The sequence below is a fragment of the Patella vulgata genome, chromosome 5 (assembly GCF_932274485.2).
Source record: "Patella vulgata chromosome 5, xgPatVulg1.2, whole genome shotgun sequence".
Taxonomy (NCBI): Eukaryota; Metazoa; Mollusca; class Gastropoda; family Patellidae; genus Patella; species Patella vulgata.
Window position 1 is genome coordinate 28,009,949 of NC_065883.2, and position 23,385 is coordinate 28,033,333.

Genomic DNA, 23,385 nt, shown 5'->3' on the forward strand with positions numbered 1-23,385 from the left:
CGCGTTAATCATAATAAACCATGGTCAAATTGTCTCCTACGTACGCATGTACGCTTTCTGTAGGGCATCCCCACCCCACCCTCCCAATTAGTACTTTTTCTTGGCTTTTAAATATTTTGATATTATAAGGTCAGCAAACAATTGCAAGTCCAGTATTTCTTTGAAAGGGCCACGTAATGTCAAATCGTTTGGATCCGATGAACGGTAATGGTGCAGCAATGCTTTAGTAGGCGGAATGACACATCCGGTATAATTGTAACGAAATACTGATACCACATGAATCGACATAATTTCTACACCTCTGGGATTGACCAAGACCTTTGATCTTTGTCCAGATCCCAGGATCGCACCACGTTTGGTTTTCAAAATATATTTGAGTCCTATAGATTTGGCCACAGCCTTCCAGGGAAACACTAAATTTGTATCGGGAAAAAAAGTAGGTATGAAGGCATTCAGGAACATAAAAGATCGGCAGTTTGTCGAAATATTTCCTTGACGAAAGATGACGTCTGATACTGGGTTTGGAAAGATTTTCGTCAAAATAGGAACAACAATTTCATCCAAATCCGCAAATAAAATCCACCTTGATGAATTCAGATACCTATATAAACAATCATGAATACAGGCTAACTGTCCATAGTAATGTATGTCGTGCGAATCCACCGGAAGTTGCCATTTATACACATTGACTACTCCAATTTCTTCATATTTACCAAGCAGTGTTTCTACATCAATGTTGACTGTCTGTATATAGAAGACAAAATGTTTATCTTCAATGGCTGATGATGTTTCTATGTTCTCCAGTATTTGCTGCTTGTCGCCAAAGTTGGGGTGTAATGCTGGGTAACATTTTGTTATATTATAAATCCTTACGCCCGGATATACCACTTTCAATTTATTAGTTAGCGTGAACGTGACATCACGTGTTATTGTAATGTATTCTGGTTTCTGTTCAGCCTTGAGCGGACAGAGAATTAAAGCCGATCTATACCTAAAATGATAAATACATGTAGGTATAGTCATAATCAAAACCCCAAATCAAAACGACACACGAAGGAAAAAGTCATACCTGGTAACTTTCGCATCTCACTTCATAATGATTCGGGTAACTGTAGTCAAATGACAAGGGAGTGAGATTAATAAGTTCATGCGCCAACGATCAAATATATGAAATCTATAAAACCACACACTACGCTGTGTTGAGAGAAATGGTACCAGCCCTGTTTTGTATATCGACAACAATAGATTGTTAGGGCGCATGTTATGGCACTAGTACATAGCGACGACATATTGGGATAAAACCTATATTTATACGATTAGGCTTGGAGAGCATACCCAAAATTAAGTCATTATTAAGTGCGAGTTGTATTATATTACTATAAATAGGAAGGAAAATCATCAATATTTATGATTTGGAGTTTGGAAGAAGTTTTTACTTTCCTTTCATATTGTTGTAAACACGCGTACGATGCAATAGAAAAATGTGACTTTAAGATGTGTCTGATAGGATCGCGACTGAATCTGACCTCCTTTATCTATATTTCACACTTAAGATATTTTGTGTTACAGAATCATCATTTGTCATCTTGGTGTTCATGTTTATACATTATATTCATATTAAATGCAACCTGTCTCCATTAGCCTAGTCGGGGCAGAACAGAACAGTATAATATATAAAATCAAACCACATACCTATATCCATAATGACTTTCAGGAATAACGTATACCCTGGAGACCACCTTTTCAGAAATTGTATTATTGTACCACAGAAGACATAGGAGATGCTGTTTTAAATGCTTACGTTGCATTAAAGCAATAACTCGTATAATCGGATCTCCAATATCATCATAAAACGAAGAATAAACATAATCCCTTTGTTCATCGATCTCCTGAAATTTTCCCATTCCAGGTTCCGAGACTTGATGAATGGGTCTATCCTCTTCTTCATTTTTCTCGTTAGTAATACCAGATATTTTTTTGAGATATAGTGTGTTTACTACTGTTCTATTATTAGCAAACGAAAGTTTAATCTTCTCTATAAAGTTAGTTCTTTTCACATGTTGGGGAATGTGATTATCCATCCAAATTGTGTTGTCGTTAGCCCGTGATATATTAATAAGATTTGTGGTTGCTACAGGTATGACTGCACGTATTGACTTTGGACCACTAACAATTGTTTCATATTTTAAATGAGTGTTCAAATTTCCACCACTATTATTGCATTTCTTTGACACAAAATTAAGCATTGTCCGTTCATCAAAATTCATCAGTTTGTTTAAACGACCACTGTGTTCATTAGAGATGACAAATATATGTAAATAAATGTTGATTAAAATGAAACCGACCATAACAATACTATATTTCCAAAATGACGTTACACGTCCCATGTTGAATCCACTTTCAATAAATTGTTGTTTTTTTCGGCCTAACCTTAATTTACAGACATCACTCCAATTGGATTACATTGTTTTTCAATATTTTCGAAAACAATATTTCACACACCATGATTTAATTTGATCTACACAAGCTTTGACATCGGAGCAAATAAGGACACAGTCCAATTTATGCAAATTTTGTTGTTTAGACACGGTATCTTCGCAAGCCTAGTTACACCCAATTCAATATATCTATGGATAATTAGTATTTCTCTGATGAGATCTACCCTTTATCTGTTTTTGATATTTTAAATTTTTGTTAGAATTCCGACATTTTCTAATACAATGGTAATGTTAAGGGTGTATGAGTGGTATTCTCATCATTGTCTAAAATTATCGAAGATGTATATAATGTAAACTAGAATACAGTGTATAAGAACAATACTATAAACTAACTATAACTACGAGGTAGCAGGTGTCAAAATTCAATAATAATATATGCATATAAACACATGCTATTCGATATTAATAATATTAAAAATGTACTAAAGGGCAACACGTGCTAAACATGTACATTCACATTAGTTAATACAATTCAGGTGCCAATATTTTTCGCTATCGCGCCCCAAGTTACTTCCCTGTTACGAATGAGAATCTAATGGCCTCTTGAATTCCCACAAAAGCGCGCGCGAGAGAGAGAGAGAGAGAGAGAGAGAGAGAGAGAGAGAGAGTTTAACGTCCACTCGACACAAACTAGGCCATTTCGGGACTAACATATGGTTTAATTTTATTTCAATAATTCGCTTGTGCGTAGGGGTCTTTAGCAATGGGAGGGTATGGTAAAGGTTCATATAATGTCATTTGTGTCGACTGTGCGCATTAAAGAGAGGGAGAAACTAGGTTATTTCAGGACTAAGATATGGTTCAATTTCATTTCCATAATTCGCTTGCGCACAGGGGTCTTTAGCAGTTAGAGGAAACCGGAGGACCCGGAGAAACCTACGAGGTTGGACAGGCGACCCTACTCCTTGTCACGTACAACCGGGGATTCGAAACCACGCCAGTTGACTCAATGACAGACCTTATGATACAGCGAGCACGTGCTAACCATTGGGCCATCCATCCCCCCCCCACCACAAAAGCGCTTTCTGGGTGTTCCTGTGTCAACCTCGACATATCGTTGAGACTTCCACTGAATACATTTGGGGTCGAAAATATATCTTTTATATTTGAATAGCCCACGTTAAATAAATTGAACATTTGGACAGGCATAGAACTTTTAATGTTTAATGTCTGTAGAATGGTTAATTATGTTTCGAATTTCCTAAAACTTGTACAATTATTATGTCTACTCATGGAATGTAGCTAATTATAATTTTGCCAGATACAAACATACATATATCACATGTTTAACTATAACTAGAATGTTCAATTCTAAAAACAGATTTATAGTCATCCTGCAGGATTCTTTTTAAAGTAGATTATGTTCAGATCTCGAGGAGATCAGGACTGAGAGTTGATAATATTTTAAAAAAAGAGGAGTATGATATTTTATTGATCACTAAGCCTCATTTTTAACCGAGTAAACAACAAATGGAAATCACAGTACGTTTGAATAGATATGTAATTAATAAAGCCTTTTGTGCGTAGTGGCTGTGATTCAAAATATGTTTCCAACGAAATGCTTTAAAAGGTGCTATTTACTAAAACCTGGCAAAAAATGTTAATTCAAACCCTCTTCGTCCATTCTAGACCAAAAATCAACAAAAATGGGCATGCAAAGGGGTGAAAAGAGACAGAGAGAGAATTGCTATAAATAGACGAACTACAATGGTGAAATTTAATGGTGGTCCGCATCCATTTCTAAACTATAAGTGATTTGTCTCCCTTTATTTGAGCTATTCCAATAGCAAATAATTGCAGTTTAGTCAAATCTCAAAACGATATCCCACGTATACTATTGGCAGTCGGTCAAATATCCCTGACAAGAGGAATAAGGAATAAGAGTAAGCCGTAGCGCCGATGTCACATCAACGCTTCCCTCATAGCGTATGCCCATATTCATTGGCCCGGGTTGTACAGAACAGCAAGACGTTAAATTCTATTTTATTTAATTAGAGATATACATCTTTTAATGCGCGTGTGCGTTGTATCATTAGGTCTGTCATTTCGATTCCCGGGTTGTACGTGACAAGGGTAGGGTCGCCAGTCCAACATCGTGGGTTTTCTCCGGGTCCTCTGGTTTCCTCTCACTACTAAAGACTCCTGTGCGCAAGCGACTTATGGAAATGAAATTGAACCATATCTTAGTCCCGAAATGACCTAGTTTCTCCCCCTCTTTAATGCGCACAGTCGACATAAATGGTATTATATGAACCTTTACCATATCTATTAATAAATGTACGATTCCCCTTTAAATTAAATTAAATGTTTATGACCCCCGATCATCTTCATCTCATCCATCAAATATGCCAAAGAACAACAAACAACAAATTGGATTATTTTTACATGAATTTATATAGAATAAACAAGAGCCAGTATAAAGAAACGGTGTCTATACAACAGCCAGTATAAAGAAACGGTGTTTATACAAAGCAACAAGATAAACAAGTGATTAATATACATAATTATTACAAGTTTCGTATAAAAATAACTATACAAACGTAAAAAACGAGTTGTGATATACACTTTTCTTATATACAACGTTATAATATATTATATTTACATATGCATAAATACCATAATGCCAGCAACAATATAATGTGTGTCTGGTTAAAGTTATCTACCAAGTACGCTGATACACAAAATTAACTTTTAAATACTAACAACAAAATGTCTGGTAAATCTAATCTACATTGTACAGAAAGAAGAAACAACTTGATCCGTTTTGCGTACATAATCTTAAACGACTGGTTTTCCATATCTACTACAGAACACAATAAACCATGTTAACGAACAAAGAGGAAGAAAATACAAACTTCGAATAAACACATAAAGGAGACAAAAGTGCAAGATAAGAAATTCTCAATTTCAAAGAACAGAAAACATAAATCAAATTTCAAAAATATTACTACTCTTATTTTAATTTGAATTTTGATTAAATATAGTTTTCTACCTATATACTTTAATTATCTACTTATTGGGGAGGATATGAAATACATGTAGCAGTAAAACGAATCCAGAAGATCAATACCTGTATAAACCGAAACACAACACACATAAAACACACATAAAAATCTTAAAAAGTGGGGCCTAATGTCAAATTTAGCTCTAAGCAAGCCAGGGTGTAATAACTAAAACCCCTCATACCACTTTTCGTTTTTTGTGTGTGGGGATTGGTGAGCCAAGTAACAATTTCGTTTGTTCTTCTAACGTGGAGTCATAATCCTAACAGAAACGTCCACACCTTAACGCGAATGAGCCAGCCTACGCAATTCCCTAGAGAAATTAAAATTTATAATAGTAAAATAAAGCTATGATAGTCATGACAGAAACCTAACAGACACATGTAATCTGAACACAAACATGAATCCATGACATAAACGAATGTAAACATAAATTCGAACCTCTAATAGGAAAGAAAACCTCACGGAATTGAAATACGAAATTTTAACATAAAACATGAATTTCCGACAGAAATCCGAACCGAAACGCGAACCATAACAGAACCATTTAATCTTAACACAAACACGAATTCCTAGCATAAATTTGAATTGATAATAGTATCATGAATCCTAAATAAATTCAAACTTTTAATAGGAAGGAAACCAGAACGGAATTGAAATATGAAGTTTAACATAAAAGCTTAAACATGAATTTCCGACAGAAATCCTATCCGAAACGCGAATCCTAACAGAAGCATGAGATTTTAACACAAACGTGAATTTATAAAATAAACTTGAATTCTTTAGTAACACGATTCTTAATGGAAACATAAATTCAAACTTCTAATAGGAAAGAAAACCCCACAGAATTGAAACACGAAATTTTAACATAAAACATGAATCTTAATGGAAAAATAAATTCGAACTTTTAATAGGAAGGAAACCAGAATGGAATTGAAATATGAAGTTTTAACGTAAAAGATTAAACATGAACTCCCGAAAGAAATCCGAACCGAAACGCGAATCATAACAGAAGCATTTAATCTTAACACAAACGCGAATTCCTAATAGTAACATGAATCCTAATGGTGAAATAAATTCAAACATTTAATAGGAAAGAAACCAGAATGGAATTGAAATATGATATTTTAACATAAATCATTAAACGTGAATTTCCGAATGAAATCCGCACCGAAACTCGAATCATTTAATCCTAATACATACTTGAATTCCTAACATAAACTTGAATTATTCCTAATAGTAACACAAATCCTAATGGACACATAAATTCGAACTTCTAATAGGAAAGAAAATCCCAAGGAATTGAAACATGAAGTTTTAACATAATAATAAAGAACACGTTACACATGAAAAACTAAAGCATTGTCTGATTTAAATGGAAAAATAACAACTGGTTTCAAATGAGATAAAGCAGGTGTTCTATGTACATAATGATATACTCTCTATATAAATGGTGCATTCATGTGCTTATAAAACGTGGAAAAACATAAAGCTAGAGAAGCCACGTGCACTTTAAAGAGACAAGCTATTACTAGAATGATGATCAGACACTGAACAAAAATTAACAAAAACGTTCAAATTGTTACTATTCCTAAATATTATATTAAGACCCGTGTTGATTAATTCACAAGAAAGGAATAAGAAATATTATTCCCAACAATAAGACGAACACAGGACGAAATCATAAAACAAAAACAACAGCTTGGATCCTAAAAAAATCATAGTCAGTTTGAGTGCAGCTTTTTAAAATATAAATATTCCCAATATTTCGAGTTTTGAATATACATTTAAAAGTTGGCGATAAAGTCTACATGAAATCAGTATTTCATAATATTAAATTTGACCTTACGAAAACCCTGCGGGTTATTGCAGCACAAACAAATGACATATTATGAGACGACTTGTGATTTTTCTAGGAGCCTTGCCCATATCTAAAACAAACGATGAACACATTGGACCCGATATTTTCAAGGTCGTATGCAATGATTTGAATTACAATATCAAATTGTTAGTTGAAACAAAAATGTTCAGTAATGTATGCGACTAATGTTGCTGTATGAAAGTACCGCACTGTAATTTCGCTGTGCTAAAGTACCGCATTGGAACTTGGCTATGTCGAAGTAACACATTGGACCAAGGCTGCCATACTTCTTATTTTTCTGGTAATAAAAATAAAGTCAATAGTGAAGTGATTAGCTGGTGTGTTGCTGCAGGTGATGCAGTGAAAAACGGTTATGAATACATCGATTAATTATAAATATATTCCTATTTACATAATATATAATTATATATCACTTTATCACCGGAGGGACACGTGAAACTTACACTCCACCTTCCTACAGTCACGTGCCCGTCTCTAAATTCGAACTTCTATATGAGTTGTCGTTCGTGACAGACTTATAAATAGTCTTTTGTCTATTATATACACTATTTATATATCATCATAGTTTTTGATATTTGACCTTCCTTCAAATAATAAGTCTGTTACTCTGGTATTTCAATCGTGAATGGTAACATATAAAGGGAGGTAAGTCGATTATACTGAAGTCTTTTCTTCGAATAAACGATTCATTGCTAATGTTCGATACATATTGCAGAAGTATTCAAGCTTTACTTGCTCTCATGACAAATAACATTTCGGTTCCAGTCACAAACACTTTCTTTACTACTCCACATGGTTCCCGTGGGACAGTGAAATCGGTAAGGCACACCCCAACTGCAGATGAAGAATGCTTTACAGTTGTGTGCGTCACCATAGTAACCAAATAAACCGGGACATGAATATCCTGAAAGTAAAAGAAATATAGGCCATATAGTTTTTAAAAAGAGAATCACAACCACTGTTCTGGCCAAAATATGACCAATTTAAAATACAATTGTCAACACCGATTCAAAACAATTTCATTATAAGAAACTATCCTATTTATGAAAACATCGAGGTGTTAAGATGGCCGCCACGCTGGCCATTAACATCAATAATACAATGTTGGGATTGCAGATGACCCTCAGCAGAAATCTACCAGAAGGTTTTTCTAATAAAATGTTACCCACCTGCGGGAGATGTAACGTGTTTTTGTGTTGATTCAGACCAAATAGTTTTCTGATTAACCAGTTGAGCTACCTCGGAGTTCTCTGATTTAGGGGTGTAAGGGCTTCGGTTGATGTGTTTGAAATCGAATCCGAGATAGGATAGACCGGCGTGGCGGGCGTTCTTTTTATAACTGTCATCTAAGTTTACAGGAGCGAAGCCAGAGTGTTTGAATGGTTTGGTGACCTGGTTATTATTAGAGTTTCTTTCAATATCTTGATCTTCATTGCTGTAATAATCTCCAGCGGCAAAATCGGTCTTTTGTGGGTAGTTATGGCGGTGTCCTTCGTGTTCGCGTTCTTTTTCTTGGACTGCTGAATATTGAGGGGCACTAGAATCAGCGTACTCAAATCTAGCAGGGTCGGTAACTCTTGCTCGGGTATTAACTGTGCTGGATCTGGCAGGTTTAGTATTGATCTTTGCAGCAAATGTCGTAGAAGTATTTTTAGCTACTTTCTTTGCTGAAGTCTTGGTGGTCTGAGTCGTGGTAGCATTTCCATCATCTGTGTTGATTTTGATACCATGGGTTGTATGGTAGGCAGTTATTTCAGGTGGGCTGGTATAGTTGGCTTCCGTATCTAAGACTGCAGTCATGTTAGAAATGTAGTCAATCAAATTCTGGTAATCGCCTGTTTCGTGTAATGCCATGTCTATAGACATATTAGCCTGCTTTATGATTTCATCATATGAAAGAGTCTCGTTGATGATGCTCATGAATTCGTTGTATAATGTGTCATTGCTGATAAGGTAGTCTAATGGGAGCGTACTGTTCAAGATGAAAGCCAGATCGTTGGAGTAGTTGTCGTCGAGGGTTGTATTTCCAAAGATATATTGAGCAAGAGTTGTGTTTGAGGGAAGGGTAAAACTCAAATCGTCATCAGCTGATGGTGTTGGCAAGATTGTTTCATCTGAATAATCGGAGTTTGGTAATTTATCCACAGTTGTCAAGGAATTGGATTCATTTATTAATGGTGTGTGATCTACTGTTGTTGGAAGGCTGTGTACTAGAGCCTCTTTGGTATAATTTGAGCTATTGGATGGTTCAAAACTCGCTTCTTTTGTCAGTTGGTTTAACGCTAGAATGGGTTTGTCTGTATCCGGAGAAGCCTTCTTCAAATCAAGATCTTTCTCATCCTGATATTTAAAGATATTCTTTAAAATGTTGTCAAATGTTGACTCAAACATATCCGTTTTGGTGTAGGCTTCATCTTCTAGTTTGCTCGTGGTATATTTTTCAGTTGTAAAGGTTTCCATGATAATTTCGCCATCTCCAGATTCGAATGAGCCATCGGGGAGCATCATGTCACTTGATAGTGTGGGGATGGTTGTGTCTTTCTTGACAGATTTGTCGGTGGTTGGAGTGGTTACTGGAGTTGAAATGGTCGTAAGAGCTGAAAGTTTGAATGTGGTATGCGGGGGACGAGGGGTTGTTGGTACATGATGGTTCTTTGATGGTAAATTCTTGCTAGCTGGAGCTCGTACAGAAACATCGACAGTAATATCAGATGAGTCAAGATTCGTTTTGTTGATTTGCTGTTTTCGGGATTTAAGAGCAGCTGCTTTATCTAAGGAAAGTCCCATACCGCCTTCTGCTCGAGAAATAGTTACCTCTTGGCTGGCTTGTTTAGCATCACGTCCAAGGAATATACTCTTTACTTTGCCGTTAATTCTTGGTCTGATTACCTTGGGTTTCTTTGTGTTATCAAGAAAAGCAACTGGAGCATCACCTAATTTATCAAAGAAAAAAGATGGCACCTGTTGAAAAATAGGTTTCAAAGAAATCTAATAAATGCTTTATCAAGATTGAAAAAAAAATTATTATTAAATATCATTTATGCATTAAAAATGCATTAATATGCGATTTGAATCAATGTTTCCAACAATCAATATAAACCAATTAAGAGACAATTTATGAACAATCCTCAAAAAGACAAAATATAGTTAAAATAACAGACCTCAGAACAACTGATTTATTATGGTAACTAAATATGGTAGCAAGAAAAATAAACAAGAATCCAATCCTGATTACAAAGGTGCGAAATTAATGAAAACAATTCCATGTAGAAGAACTGTATCATGCTACAGGACGATAGCTGGTTATAAAATTTTGACAGCCAAAAATAATTGTATCAGTTATATTATCACAACGCTTTGTGCCAAACCAATCGGCCAGATAATCAAGCTATGTTGAGATGTTAAGAAGTTAGATAAAACATGAGTTAAAACATAAAAAAAACTGACCGAACCAAGATTATTCTGAAAAGCAAGATTTGTTATGACGTAACGCAGATTCGCAGCAAATATTAATTAAATACGTACATGTAAAATACGTCATTATATATATACATGTCAGAACTGTCTAAACGATTAACATGACAGAAAGCAACAGGTTTTTAGAAAATCTGGCCAAAAAGGAAAAACACAAGCACATCGAAATCTTACTCACCAACCATAAATAGAGTAAAATCAAAACAATTCAAAGATAAAAAAAACGTAGAAAGAAACAAGCCACAACAACAAAGGAACAATATCAAAAATACCTTAGATCATCTCATATGCAAATTAGCCCCAACACATCACGTGACTAGTAGAGGTTCACATCTATTTAAATTAAAATTTAATAATATGTCTTCTTTTGCTTACCTTCTAAATTCATCTGAACTTGGATACATATAATTGATATGAGCTTGATGTGATAAATTACAAAATCAAATTTTATATCCCTTTTATTTGATCTATTACTTGATATTTCATTCAACCAGTTCATCCGCCCTTTTGTTAGTTATTTACAAAAAAGATTTTCATTATTTGGGTCCAAACACTTGACATAATCTATCTTGAATGAGTCATCCTCGTATTATTTTACAAATCCAAAGCCAAGTAAATATTTAGTAAACGTTTAGAGTAATCCTGTCTTGCTAAACAAAAAAAAACCTGTCTTTAGATTTAGGATTCTCCGTTCAAATAAGAAGACCCATAAATTCGTTTTCAAATAAGCTTTACAAGTGTATAATTTCAGATCAACTAAAAGGAAAGAGAGCGAACGACTCTTTATTTTGGGCTTATCTCTTGTATATTTAAAGGTAGAGCGGGTAAACATGGTTTGGAAAAAAAAAACTTCAATAAGTCAATTGAGTCACAGTTTTTCAAGACCAGAAATGAGACGCTTTTTATTTATTATTATTCTAATGGGCTATGTTACAATTATGTACTGTTAAAAAGGTAACAGTAAACAAAGACAGGTATATAGCTATTAGGGTTTCACACATCTATCGTTATTTTGGACTTGACTGTAAATCTTTCCAAATGGGATTTTGCATAAAACACCTTTATGTAAATTTAATCGTAAACAATGCTTTGATACAGATACAAGCCAGATCTCAAAAGTCATAAATATGTACTATTCGATTGTAGAAACTTGCTATTTTGTAATTAAGCACATCCGCGCATGACACAAGACCTTCCAAGAGATAAGAGAAATATTATTGCTTTAAGTTTCAAAGTAAAGTTAAGGGTGTAAAATCAATGATAATATAAATACTTATAAACTTTGAATGTCCGAGTTGAATTATATTTGGACCAGTATATGTTTACATAATAGTACTTTAGATATGATTTTACACTCTGGATTTAACCTTTACAACACATGTTATTTAAAGTAATTATTTTTGGATATTACATCGTATTAGAAACATTTCCCATGGATGTTCAAAGACATCCGTGTTTACATAATAGTACTTTAGATATGATTTTACACTCTGGATTTAACCTTTACAACACATGTTATTTAAAGTAATTATTTTTGGATATTACATCGTATTAGAAACATTTCCCATGGATGTTCAAAGACATCCGTTATAATTTTCAATTTTCATGTTATTTGCGCCCTTTCGATTTGTGTCTCAACACAGCGCCATAGGAAGTAACATGTTAATGTTTGATAAACTTTAGATCAAGTGCAACATAAGGAGCGATGACTCATTGAGTTACCTGTCTAAACCATATTTGCTTCCTTCGTGTAATGTAAATCTTTTTAAATATTTGAAATCGTCCCAACACTTGTCCCTACTGTTCATATTACTTGATCTAAATACAGTTATAATCCTAAATTTACGAATTAACCAGACCAATATTGGTCATTTGTTTTCAATATTTGTATTAATCGTATGGTCCTCGCGGAAGAAACAACCAAATATTTTAATGCAACATGAAGAGAAATCGACAATTGAAAAATGGACACGTACCATAAACAACGTACTGCTTTAATATTTGTACATTATTGGTTTATTGTGTTTTAATATAAATAAATCTATATTAACCACCGGCGGTTCACTGACGCAATTGAATTTAAAATTGTTGTTTCTGTGATACCCTTAATTTAGAGTTCGCATTACAACCAAGTGTGCAGAATATAAGGTTACAGAAAAGTGGGATACGATACATTTTAAGATCTGATTGTTGAACAAAATTTGTGGAGTTACAATATTTGCCTAAGCTTAGACGTTATTAGAATATGGCCCTAAATGTCCTTAATTAAGATAAGAACTGGCATGACATCTGGATAGATTTTGTTTCTGCTTATAATAACAAATTACTTCAAGGGTATTCCTCACATTTTCAGCACACGGCGGGTATATCTTATATTCCCCCAGTCGTTCAATCATTTACATACTTTTGGCAGCTTGGCTTCCGACAACTTACCGTAACTTTGCTAAATAACATAGACCAAAATCAATAAACTGACCAACTTATTTGTAGGTTACCTTAATCTCATCAAAATATCACCAACATTACCTTGTAATCAATACGGTAGTATCGCCTTATGAGCAATTAGCAAGAAATTATTTCACGGTATTACGATCGTTCAAACAACTAAACAAACTGCATTACAACCAAAAGAGCCCGTATTTGTATTTATTGAAGCTATATTTTGTCATGTGTGATATACTGTTTCGATTGGTTAATCATTAACTATTTTGATTTTATTACTGGAAAATATACTTGAATTTTTGAAAAAACTGAATCTATGCTTTCTTTTAACCCGACAATACTCATAGAAAACAGCTCACAACGTTATCATTATCAAGCTGATAGCTAAACTAATCTATTTGGTCGACGTTTCCCAAAATATTAGTTTGATAACATTCAGGGAATACTCTCCAAAACGTCGCCCAAACACATAAGTAGCTGTTTTCCATAAGTATGTGTCATAATTCATTATCTTCATTTCATTACTCGATAAAATACGGGAAATTTTCGAAAACAAATTGAATCTATGCTATTCTTTTTTGGACTATGAAATAATTTCTTTACACCCAGATAAATGCTTATTCACACCAGTTGTTTAAATAGATATATAGATAAATGCACACACAAAAACTAGAAAATTGTAAATAAAAACATCTACCCAACCGACCGACCAAATTACAACAATAAATTATAGTTAATAAAACAATCATCTGAAAAAATACAATCATATATACATTCGAATCAAAAATATCCAACTTTTACCAATCTTTCAACAATAACATATAATATGCCAAGTCGTTATTTTTTTTAATATAAGTTAATAGTGAAAATGCATTATTAAAAAAAGAAATGCAGAAGCTGCGACGTGGAGCTGAGAGCAATATAGAACAGATTCGATATCCGGAACCAATGCCGAGTTTCATGCTATAATGAAAAATAAAAGATATGAAAATATCAGAGGAATTAATTTCTGACATTACTGCTTCATTTTCGGGTCATTTCTAATGTTCCTTTTTCTTATCACTTTTGATTTTTTCATAATAGAGGAATTCATAGAGGGTCAGTAAATTATCGAATGACGAATGAAAACGAGATTAACCAGTCACAAATATATTTAGTTAACACGGCTATGTGCATTTATAAAGCAGACGAAATACTGCGACGTATGTGGTGGCGATTGGGCTAACTCTTTCTGGAATTACGGATAACATATTTTCCAATGGAATAATTTTTTCAAATTATGTCTTCGTTGTTATGGTTTTGATTTGCTACGCTACATGCGATTTAATATATATTTAGAACTGCCAGAAAATGAAACAATGTCATCGTACATGTAACAACTAAAACATGCATTTTGCTGTAACTTCAAGACGAATGTATTCTGATTCGAAATACAGGAAGGCTAAATTAGTTAAATAGGTATTCTCAACACAAACTGGTTGTCAAAGGAATGTTCGCCTCATTGTTTATAGCGATTTACACTTAACAAAGGTGTTAGCGAAACTATCAACCATGAATATTACACTTACATACGTCTTGAAGTTTTAGAAAAAAAAACAAACACAGATATTATAGAACTATTAGTATTGCTGTGTGGATATATTAAATAGCACTTCTAAATTGGTTTTTAGATTTAAATCAACTAGTTCAGAATAAATTATTTCTTGAGAAACAATAAAACGAACAGAAAATTAGTTTTATCAAGCAAATCATAAAATAGTGCTCGGAACGAATTCCATTTATGTTTTGTGTACAGAAAGAAGTATCAAGTTTGGTGGACTATAGAAGGTTGAAAAAGCAACGTAATTTACAACATCTAAAAACCGAGAGAAATAATGTTTTAAAAATATTTCTTAAATAGACATGCCTTTTAGAAAAGTCTGAAAGATAGAACAGATCTTTTACCGACCATGCTATCATGCTTAAAATAGACCACGAAAAAGAAACAAAAACAGCCGCGCCGACTGGTCTTGAGAAGCGAGTTCAGCTACCAGCAATCTCCAGAAGGAAAAGATCGGAAATAGTACCGGGGCGGGTCACGTCGACTGTTTCCGGCAAATTGGTCGGAATAAAGGTCATAGCTTGCGACTTAGCGACCTCAGCCAAGATGGCGTCTACTGTCTGCATTTGTGGGTTCTTCTTCTGGGCGGATATGGCGTCACATATGGAAGGTAGGTCAATCTCGGATAAAAGTTGGAGTAATGTGTCAATAGCTTCAGCTTTATCTGCAAAGATGACATATAAAATAAATATATAGCAATAACCATATTATATCGCATTATTTATATATTTATATCGAATATTCGGTTGGCAAAACAAGTACTTATCGAATGATCATATTATGATTTATATTATAGTCCCTAATTCTCGATATGAACGCCATTAAGTATCAACAATTCAAGAAACATTACATTATACTTCTGCGATCTTTACACCTAAGCAGACGGCTTTCCTTTTGTTGGTTACGTAATCAATGCATCATAATACCGTCTACAGCTGGGATATTGCGTGTTATTTTAGATCAGGCCAGAGCTTTCAGATTGCAATCCCAGCTCTCTAGACACAAGATCACAGATAAACTAAAAATTACGATCAAGTAGGTAGGTCTATGTACATAAGATGGCATGGAAGGACTGCCACAAGTTCGAACTGGTTTAACTCCTGTACAAATAAAATTTCTACTATTTCGATTTGCCGAATTCGTCATTTGGGCTTAGTGCTCTGACTGATCGAATGCGCTTGATTTTTGTTAGAAGATTAGTTAAATATATTGCTACCTTGGAGATTAGGAGATATTTTATCACCTAATAAATCTGATAAATTGGTCTCTGTATGTAGAGGTTTACACGTCACCATACAGATAATAGCTAGCCAGATAGCCATTAATAGTTGCGTCGACATCCTATCTGACATCTGAAATTTTAAACAAAAACAATTCATAAACATCTGTTTGATCAACCTGAAGCGAATAGTTTTCCAAACAACGACGCTTGATCATCATTATATAACAATAATAATTATTGCCTACATGAAGCAATATATCGTCAAATGTAGTGCTTATATGAAATATCCAATTGGGGACTGTCCTTAGAACGTCCATGCCCCGATCTATGTCGAAGTAACACGATTAATTACGGGAAATCATCCAGATCTAAAAATCGCAACACAAGTGATATACTTTTATCTACAAGTGAAACCATTCATATTAACATCGAACCTCCCTGATAAGGAAGAACGTTATTTTTCTTAAGACATTGCTGATATCTAAACCATTTCTTTTTTTACATGGTCTGTTCCAAGTTTAAAAGAATGCTTTATATGAAGCTTTAGCGTTAAAAACATCACAACTTTATTTGGATATTTAGGTAACAATCGCATTACAAATATGTTGTTCATTGTGTATATTTTAACTGTAAACTGAGACAAGAAACAAACTTTACTTTTAGCTCATCAAACTCTTCAGATTATATGTATTTGTAGATAGTCTAAAAAAAAGCCCACAAAAAAACATTTACCTTTCCTTTCAAATTTATTATGCATATAGGTATTGAAAGGAACTCAAATATTAGGGCTTTCTTTTACAACGTCTTTGCTCTATGTTTTTCTAAAAGGAACTTTTAACGGGAAAATTCAGTGCGCATTGGCGTGTCATACGAACCTTCGCACCATTGGAATTTTCATTCTGGGCAATAACTTATATTGCACCTTCAGATTTGAAATAGTCCATGAATTCAAATTACAAATTAACGAATTAGAGTAATAGGGTAAGGATTTTTATCCACGGAAACCTGTCGAAGTGTATAATTTCCTATATAAATGTGGCATCAGTTGTTTTTAAGTCCAGGTCATTCGCCATGTCTGTGATTTTCCTCCTTAATCCTCTCTTATATCCCCCCTCCCACACATCTCCAAAACTATGCATAAACTACAGAAACCTTCTGTCAGGTATTTTATATTTTAACTTTACAAATAAGTGACACCAAGTCTTCTTAAAGGACAAATCATATCCAGACTTGAGCACAGCATTCGGTACCTAAATGATTTTATTTGTGCCCAGATCTAGCACCTAGTAACAAAAGCAGCTTGTTAAAGATATCAATACCCGGGCAGGTGCCGTCACCTTAAAGTTCACTTCTACCAAAAACAAAATCGTTAAACGTTTGCTATAAGTAACGGAGGGTGAAGTACATGAGGCACGTTCTACTTACCCATCTAGAAAAATGTCTTTTGTCTTAATTAATTATAAGCGCAAATTGTTTCAAAAAGAGTGTTAAACGCAAATTGTTCCAAAAAGAGCAAATTGTTTCAAAAAGAGTGTTAAACGCAAATTGTTCCAAAAAGAGTGTTAAACTGTTGGTCCTTATACGGTGTACTGTTGCGCTGTGTTTACATTATAAAGTCGGTTACCTGTGCGAGACATGGTTCTGATGAAGAGGAATATGTGGGAAAGGGAGGGGCGGGGGGTCTTATCATCCTTGCATACTCCTACCCTGACGAACTGTGTGCACAAACGAATTACTGACTAAACATAAAGCACCGTGTAAGTTCTGAGATTAGCTAGTTGACATTAAACTATCCCAGTCTCATGTTTTTCTTTTTGTTTTAGCCCTTAAAAGTAACGCGGTATTATTTTAAAAATATAACAGTGTCGTGGCTGGAAATCTCGACTTTATTTTCTTTCGGTTGAATCACCAGACGATGATGCACTAACCAAACGCGACACCGAATCACTCTCCAGGGTTAGATTCTGATCCCATGACAAATTATGGTAAAACCTGCTCAAATGTTGTCACACATGGAACGACTTGTCATATACAAGTTCTTGTTTAGACAATATTAGTCTAAATAAACAACGAGCAGACTATATTCATAAAATAATCACGTATACCGTTTTGACAAGTAGCTTTTGGTTTATTTGAAAGTGTACAAAAATATTAGGTAGAAATTACAATTCATGCCCAAGCCCTATGTAAACACCTACAGTGAGGGTTAATTCCTTTAATAAATCGAAGCACATCATTTCCGAGAGGTGGAACAGATTTGCGTGCTAATTTATTATATAAGATAGTGAGAATTTGAAAGTCAATAAGAATTGGAATGAAGTGTTCAATACAGGGTAAGCATGTCTTGCCTAGTGCATCACCCACGGATACATGGCGAGATAACTTTGGATTCTAGGAGCCGAAGGTAGTTGGGAGATCCAATCTTTTTAAAAAAAGGGCGACGAAATTCTTAATAGTCTATCCTTTGATTTCAGAAGTAGAATCTATTGGAGCAAAGTGAAATGGTGTTTAACGGCTTACTTTTCAGCGCAAAATGGGCTAATGAAGACGGGTATATGGAATGTTTGCCTTGGTAGTGGTCTACTGCAACGGCTTTTATTTTACGTGTACATGGAACCTCGGTTTTTAATCCCATTTAAATTACTAAACGCTGTTCCATGTCCAGCCCTCGGCCCAGCATCATTCACACGGGGAAACTACTCCTTTAAATCCCGAAGAACTGTCTCGGCTAACACCGTGATCAAACACGGGACCTCCTGTTTAGCGAGCTTGTGCATTTCTCACTGAACCGGCACGGCTTCACACCAACAGTATAGTGACAGACCCGCTAGTTACAAAATTTATATGATAGTAGTAAAGGCAATTTTATTCTCCAAAACCCATTGTCTACTCATATCAGATGGGGTGGGGTTACTTTAATTGCATTCTGAAACTTAGCAATAAATTAGAATCGGAATTATCTATTAGCCATTAGAGTCTCTCAGTTAAGTTCGGAGATACAGTAATCTAATAAAATCATTTTTGTGGAGTTTCATAAGAACAGAAAATTGTCAATTTAGGTTCCCATATTCCTAAATATTCGCATTTAAAATAACTCAGATAGTACTATAATTCGTCAATTGGAATTCATACATGATTCCCGCAACTATCAAGCAAACTCTTGGTAGCTTAGCTACTATCAATCTTTTATTTTAGCCGCCGTTTGGTTTTGAGGAGAAAGATAACAATTTATCAGCTTTGATAAAACCGAACATAGCCAAAATACAATATGAAGTGTTTTGTAGGTCTTAAGGTATACCTTTTTTGTGTATGATTTTAAAAAAGCTGATAATTGCCTATATCTGTTTGATATTCAATGTTCCAGAAACAATCGTTGTAGACGCACGCGCTGACAATCTTATCGGACATTGTTACTAGATTAGAAAGGGAACATGTATCTTAAAAACAATACCATTACCGAAAGTGCGAAATAAAAATAATGTTTTATAAATTATGAAAATTATTATTGTAAAACTGTAAACCAGCAGAAGTTCCAGATGTGTAAAAGAGAAATAGCAGATCCAATTCTTTTCCAAAAAATCAATGAATCGATGAAAGTTGTTAAATGTGTATTTCATTTTGTAAATATGTATTGAAAATAAAGAAAAAATATTAATCGTCTTACCTTTCGTCCAATAAGTAAATCTTTTTGGAAATGTGGATTGATGACGTTTCACTAATACAAGTAGAATGTATCTCAAATCACCGGGAAAAATATCTTTAAGCAGTCAACGAAGATTTTATAAGTAGCTTCTCAAAACTCCGGTATGGGATACAAGTTCTGGCGCAATCCAACCCCTTCTGCTTAAGTATAAGAAGTCACGTCTAATGATACAGGTTGCCAGAGCTTATGTGATACAATCCACTACCAAAGAACAGAATGATACTACCTCCAGAAGTTCCTCGGTTATAAAGGTTCCCGCCTCCGTCATTATCATACCCGATCAACCATAAGGCAACCCCAGTAAAATGGTGACAAATAGATATCTTATTTGCTTTAAACTTTTTGTTTACCCCTTTGTCGTTGATAAACAAACGATGTAAACATTCTCTCGTCATGTTTGTCATTGTTTCAGCCACCAAGATGTGGCTTCCTCCAGTTGACTGGAGTAACCCTGTCAATTCGTTTTGTGGACTCAAGGATTTGCCTAAAGTTAAGAAAACGCAAAAATCCATGATTTCAAACACTGCCTTAGAAACTCTTTTTTGTATACTTTTTTTTTATTTTAACAAGTTAAAGCGAGGAGATAAATTCAATATTATGATAGAAGTGTTTCTCAATAGAATTTGAAAACATCTAATTCTGTTTGCTGTGTAATTGGATTTTGTGTCTTCATTATGTATTTCTTTTACACGTTGAAACACAATTGCGCATGTGATTCAGTTTTTTCTTCATTAAATTAGATGAACCGATAGCTCTTAATAAAGGACACACATTAAGGAATATTAAAGGGGATATTAAATATCCTCTAGAAATTAAAAAAACCTGCCTGCGCCGAAAACATTTTCCAGAATTTTGCAGCACTTGAGGGATTTTTTATTCTATATTTTCAATAGAGGCCACATGCAAGTATTCCATTGATATCACATATTTATAAAAATCACCATCCAAACTATTTCCTTATTCAGTTCGTATAAACAATACACTTTAAATCCCTTTTATTAATCATATTATTAATTATTTTATTTCCAAATTATCATCACAGGCCCTATGGAAATTGGGGAAACCTGCTGACCGACTAATGAAATGGACCACAACTTTGTCTAACGTATATATTGTAAATTCAAATCTACGCTTCGGCTGAGAAGAGCTTACTACATTATTTATTTCGTGTTTTTTTAATTTTGGTTACCTGGACAGGAACCTAGGACATCTAGCCGCGAGTGTATAATGTGTTAAAAGCGAATTAGAGGATCTTTTTCAATTCATAAAACATATTAATTCTGATTAAGTTTAACCCCTGATTATATTGCAAGCAACTACCTGTACCTGGACATCTTTGATACATTACTTTCAAGGAAATACCAACTTCCAGTTTCTGGTGAAGCTGGAGACGTGCCTATGAACTAGTTAGCAATCACCTTGTGCCTGGTTAAACTTGTGTATTACTCGGGCACTTGCACAATGACAACCGCTGAAAACTGGCACTAAACTAACCCTTTAAACCACGGTTCCGTATCTTACACAACCTTTGGGAAATATTCTCCCTTTTTTCCATTATTGTTAGCTTGTTTAAATTTTGAGTAAGGCTTTTTAGAAGTATAGGTCCGGCTAATCCCGGATCCCCTTTTGCCTTGTAGACATATAAAAATAAATAGATTTTTAAAAAAAAAGGAGAGCATGTCATGGTTTGTACTGAAGTGAAAGCATATGTCATTTGAAACTTGTCTTTTTTTAAACATTCCTAAAACTTGAGAGCATATCAGGGCTTGTACCGAAGTGAAAAATTGAAACTTTTTGGGACATTCCTAAAATTTACATAATGATTTTGGTCTCTTGAATTGACACTAGAGAGGTTATTGCATTGTTAAATCGTTATGGTGAATATTTTTGACGGCATAAACGAAGAGATTCTCCTCTACGCACACAAATTGATCACGTTCTGTATCATCTGTGTTTATATCATCTTGAAAAGGATTTCCATATTGTTGATTTTCAGGAGAACATTTTCGTTAAATTTCTCTGTTGAGTTATCTAATTTCTATAATTAAACGTGTTGTTTTGGCCTTGTGTTAAACCGACTGAGGTTTAGTTTTATTTACTTTAGAGGCAGAAAATTTCAGTTAAAAATACAGTCGATTATATTTGTATTAATAGGAATCCTCCCAGGAAATTAATGTATGGCGGGTGGCTGTGACCGGTTGGTTCAGGGTTGTAGTTTCGAATTTCAATGCATCGTTTAAACCAACTGCATGCTGCAAGCGGATGTAGTTATTAAAAATCCATTCCGCGTACTGTTAAGTCTGGAAGAATGCAAAAAAAATCGAAACATCGAAACAAAGGCACTCAAACTTTGTGCTATTACACCGCTAAGACAAGTCTTGGGATTGATTGAATTCTATTGTATATGAAAACATTGAATTAACCAGTTTGTGACCTTGAAAAGCAAAGACAGCTTCTAATCATTGCTGTTTTTGTTTTGTTTTTTAAAAATACGAAAGTGCAAAATCAGTTAGCTTTGTAAACACAAATAATTATAGAAAAAATTATTCGCCCACCGACGCTTCAATCTGAGGTCAGTTACCAAAATGTGTATTGTTTAGTTTAAACTCGAGGAATTTTGTTTACATTTTTAAAGACACCACTGTATAGTCAAGAGTGCCTTCAGATTTGTTTCTACCTATAATATAAAAAAAAAATTTCAACACTGTTAAATATCGCATTTTTTTCTTAAGTTTGTCATTGGCTCAATAGACGCTTTGTTGAAGACAACACACAATTTTCATAGGCTTCCGAAATTTTTAATTTTGGGCTTTACTCTTCTCTGATGCTTTTGTCTACAAAATAACGCTATTTATTCCTGTCTAGCTTCCTTGGGAGACAGTAAATTATCTGACCTTTTTTTTTGAAAATATGGATTTTATTTTGGCAACCATCCTCAAACCAACTTAATATATCTCATCAAAATCGCATGGAATGAAACATTTTAATGGAAACACATGGTGTAAATATTTTGAAGGTAAAACACTTAAACAGTTTTCAAAATTCTTGCATTTTTGTAAAATACTTGGAACAAAATCACCCGTTAAACGTATTTTAAAACAAATACTAATTAAACACTCAAATTGGTTTTGTGTAAAATTGCTATAAACAGGAAGCTCACATAACAACGGGTAACCCTTTTTGTTGGACAAATAAATAATAAGTTAAAATGTTTGATGACATCTTTCCTTTTGATCCATAAACTTCAGTTGAAATGACACCCTGTGTCCGATCATGCTTTGTTTAGTAAAAGAGACTGTATTGGTGTGCCCTAAAGTAATGCGGGTCTTCCTTATATACGTATAAATCAAAATCTAAAACGGTGATTGTTGAAAATCAATATGGGTCTTCGTTTCGATTAGATAGACAAACAATTATGATTCCTAATAAGACATGTATTATTGTAGTTTCCTAAAAAACAAAAGTTAACCGATGACCTGTTGACGTAGACTTAATAATCCCGTATTGCAAGAACTGTTCTTCTAATATAGTTGACTGAGTTTGGCCAATTTTGAAATTATAA

At 34.2% G+C, this 23,385-nt stretch overlaps 2 protein-coding genes across 3 annotated transcripts; both read right to left on the bottom strand.

The window, feature by feature from the left end:
* Positions 1-87: 87 nt before the first annotated feature.
* LOC126821528 (beta-1,4-galactosyltransferase galt-1-like) lies at positions 88-2,018 on the bottom strand. Its single transcript, XM_050549975.2, has 2 exons — positions 1,693-2,018; positions 88-991 (listed from the first exon to the last, which is right to left on the bottom strand). Exons 1-2 carry the CDS (start codon positions 1,902-1,904, stop codon positions 88-90), a joined length of 1,116 nt encoding a protein of 371 aa, XP_050405932.1. The 5' UTR covers positions 1,905-2,018.
* Positions 2,019-4,868: 2,850 nt separating this feature from the next.
* LOC126821401 (uncharacterized) lies at positions 4,869-20,048 on the bottom strand. 2 transcript variants are annotated; one of them, XM_050549820.1, is made up of 5 exons: positions 19,785-20,048; positions 16,115-16,250; positions 15,365-15,562; positions 8,552-10,315; positions 4,869-8,286 (listed from the first exon to the last, which is right to left on the bottom strand). In XM_050549820.1, the coding sequence occupies exons 2-5, from the start codon at positions 16,248-16,250 to the stop codon at positions 8,111-8,113; spliced, it is 2,274 nt and encodes a 757-aa protein (XP_050405777.1). In that variant the 5' UTR covers positions 19,785-20,048; the 3' UTR covers positions 4,869-8,110. The 2 variants fall into 2 exon arrangements, with proteins under 2 accessions (XP_050405777.1, XP_050405778.1); XM_050549821.2 differs by lacking the exons at positions 15,365-15,562; positions 16,115-16,250; positions 19,785-20,048 and having other exon boundaries at positions 8,552-12,299.
* Positions 20,049-23,385: the final 3,337 nt, after the last annotated feature.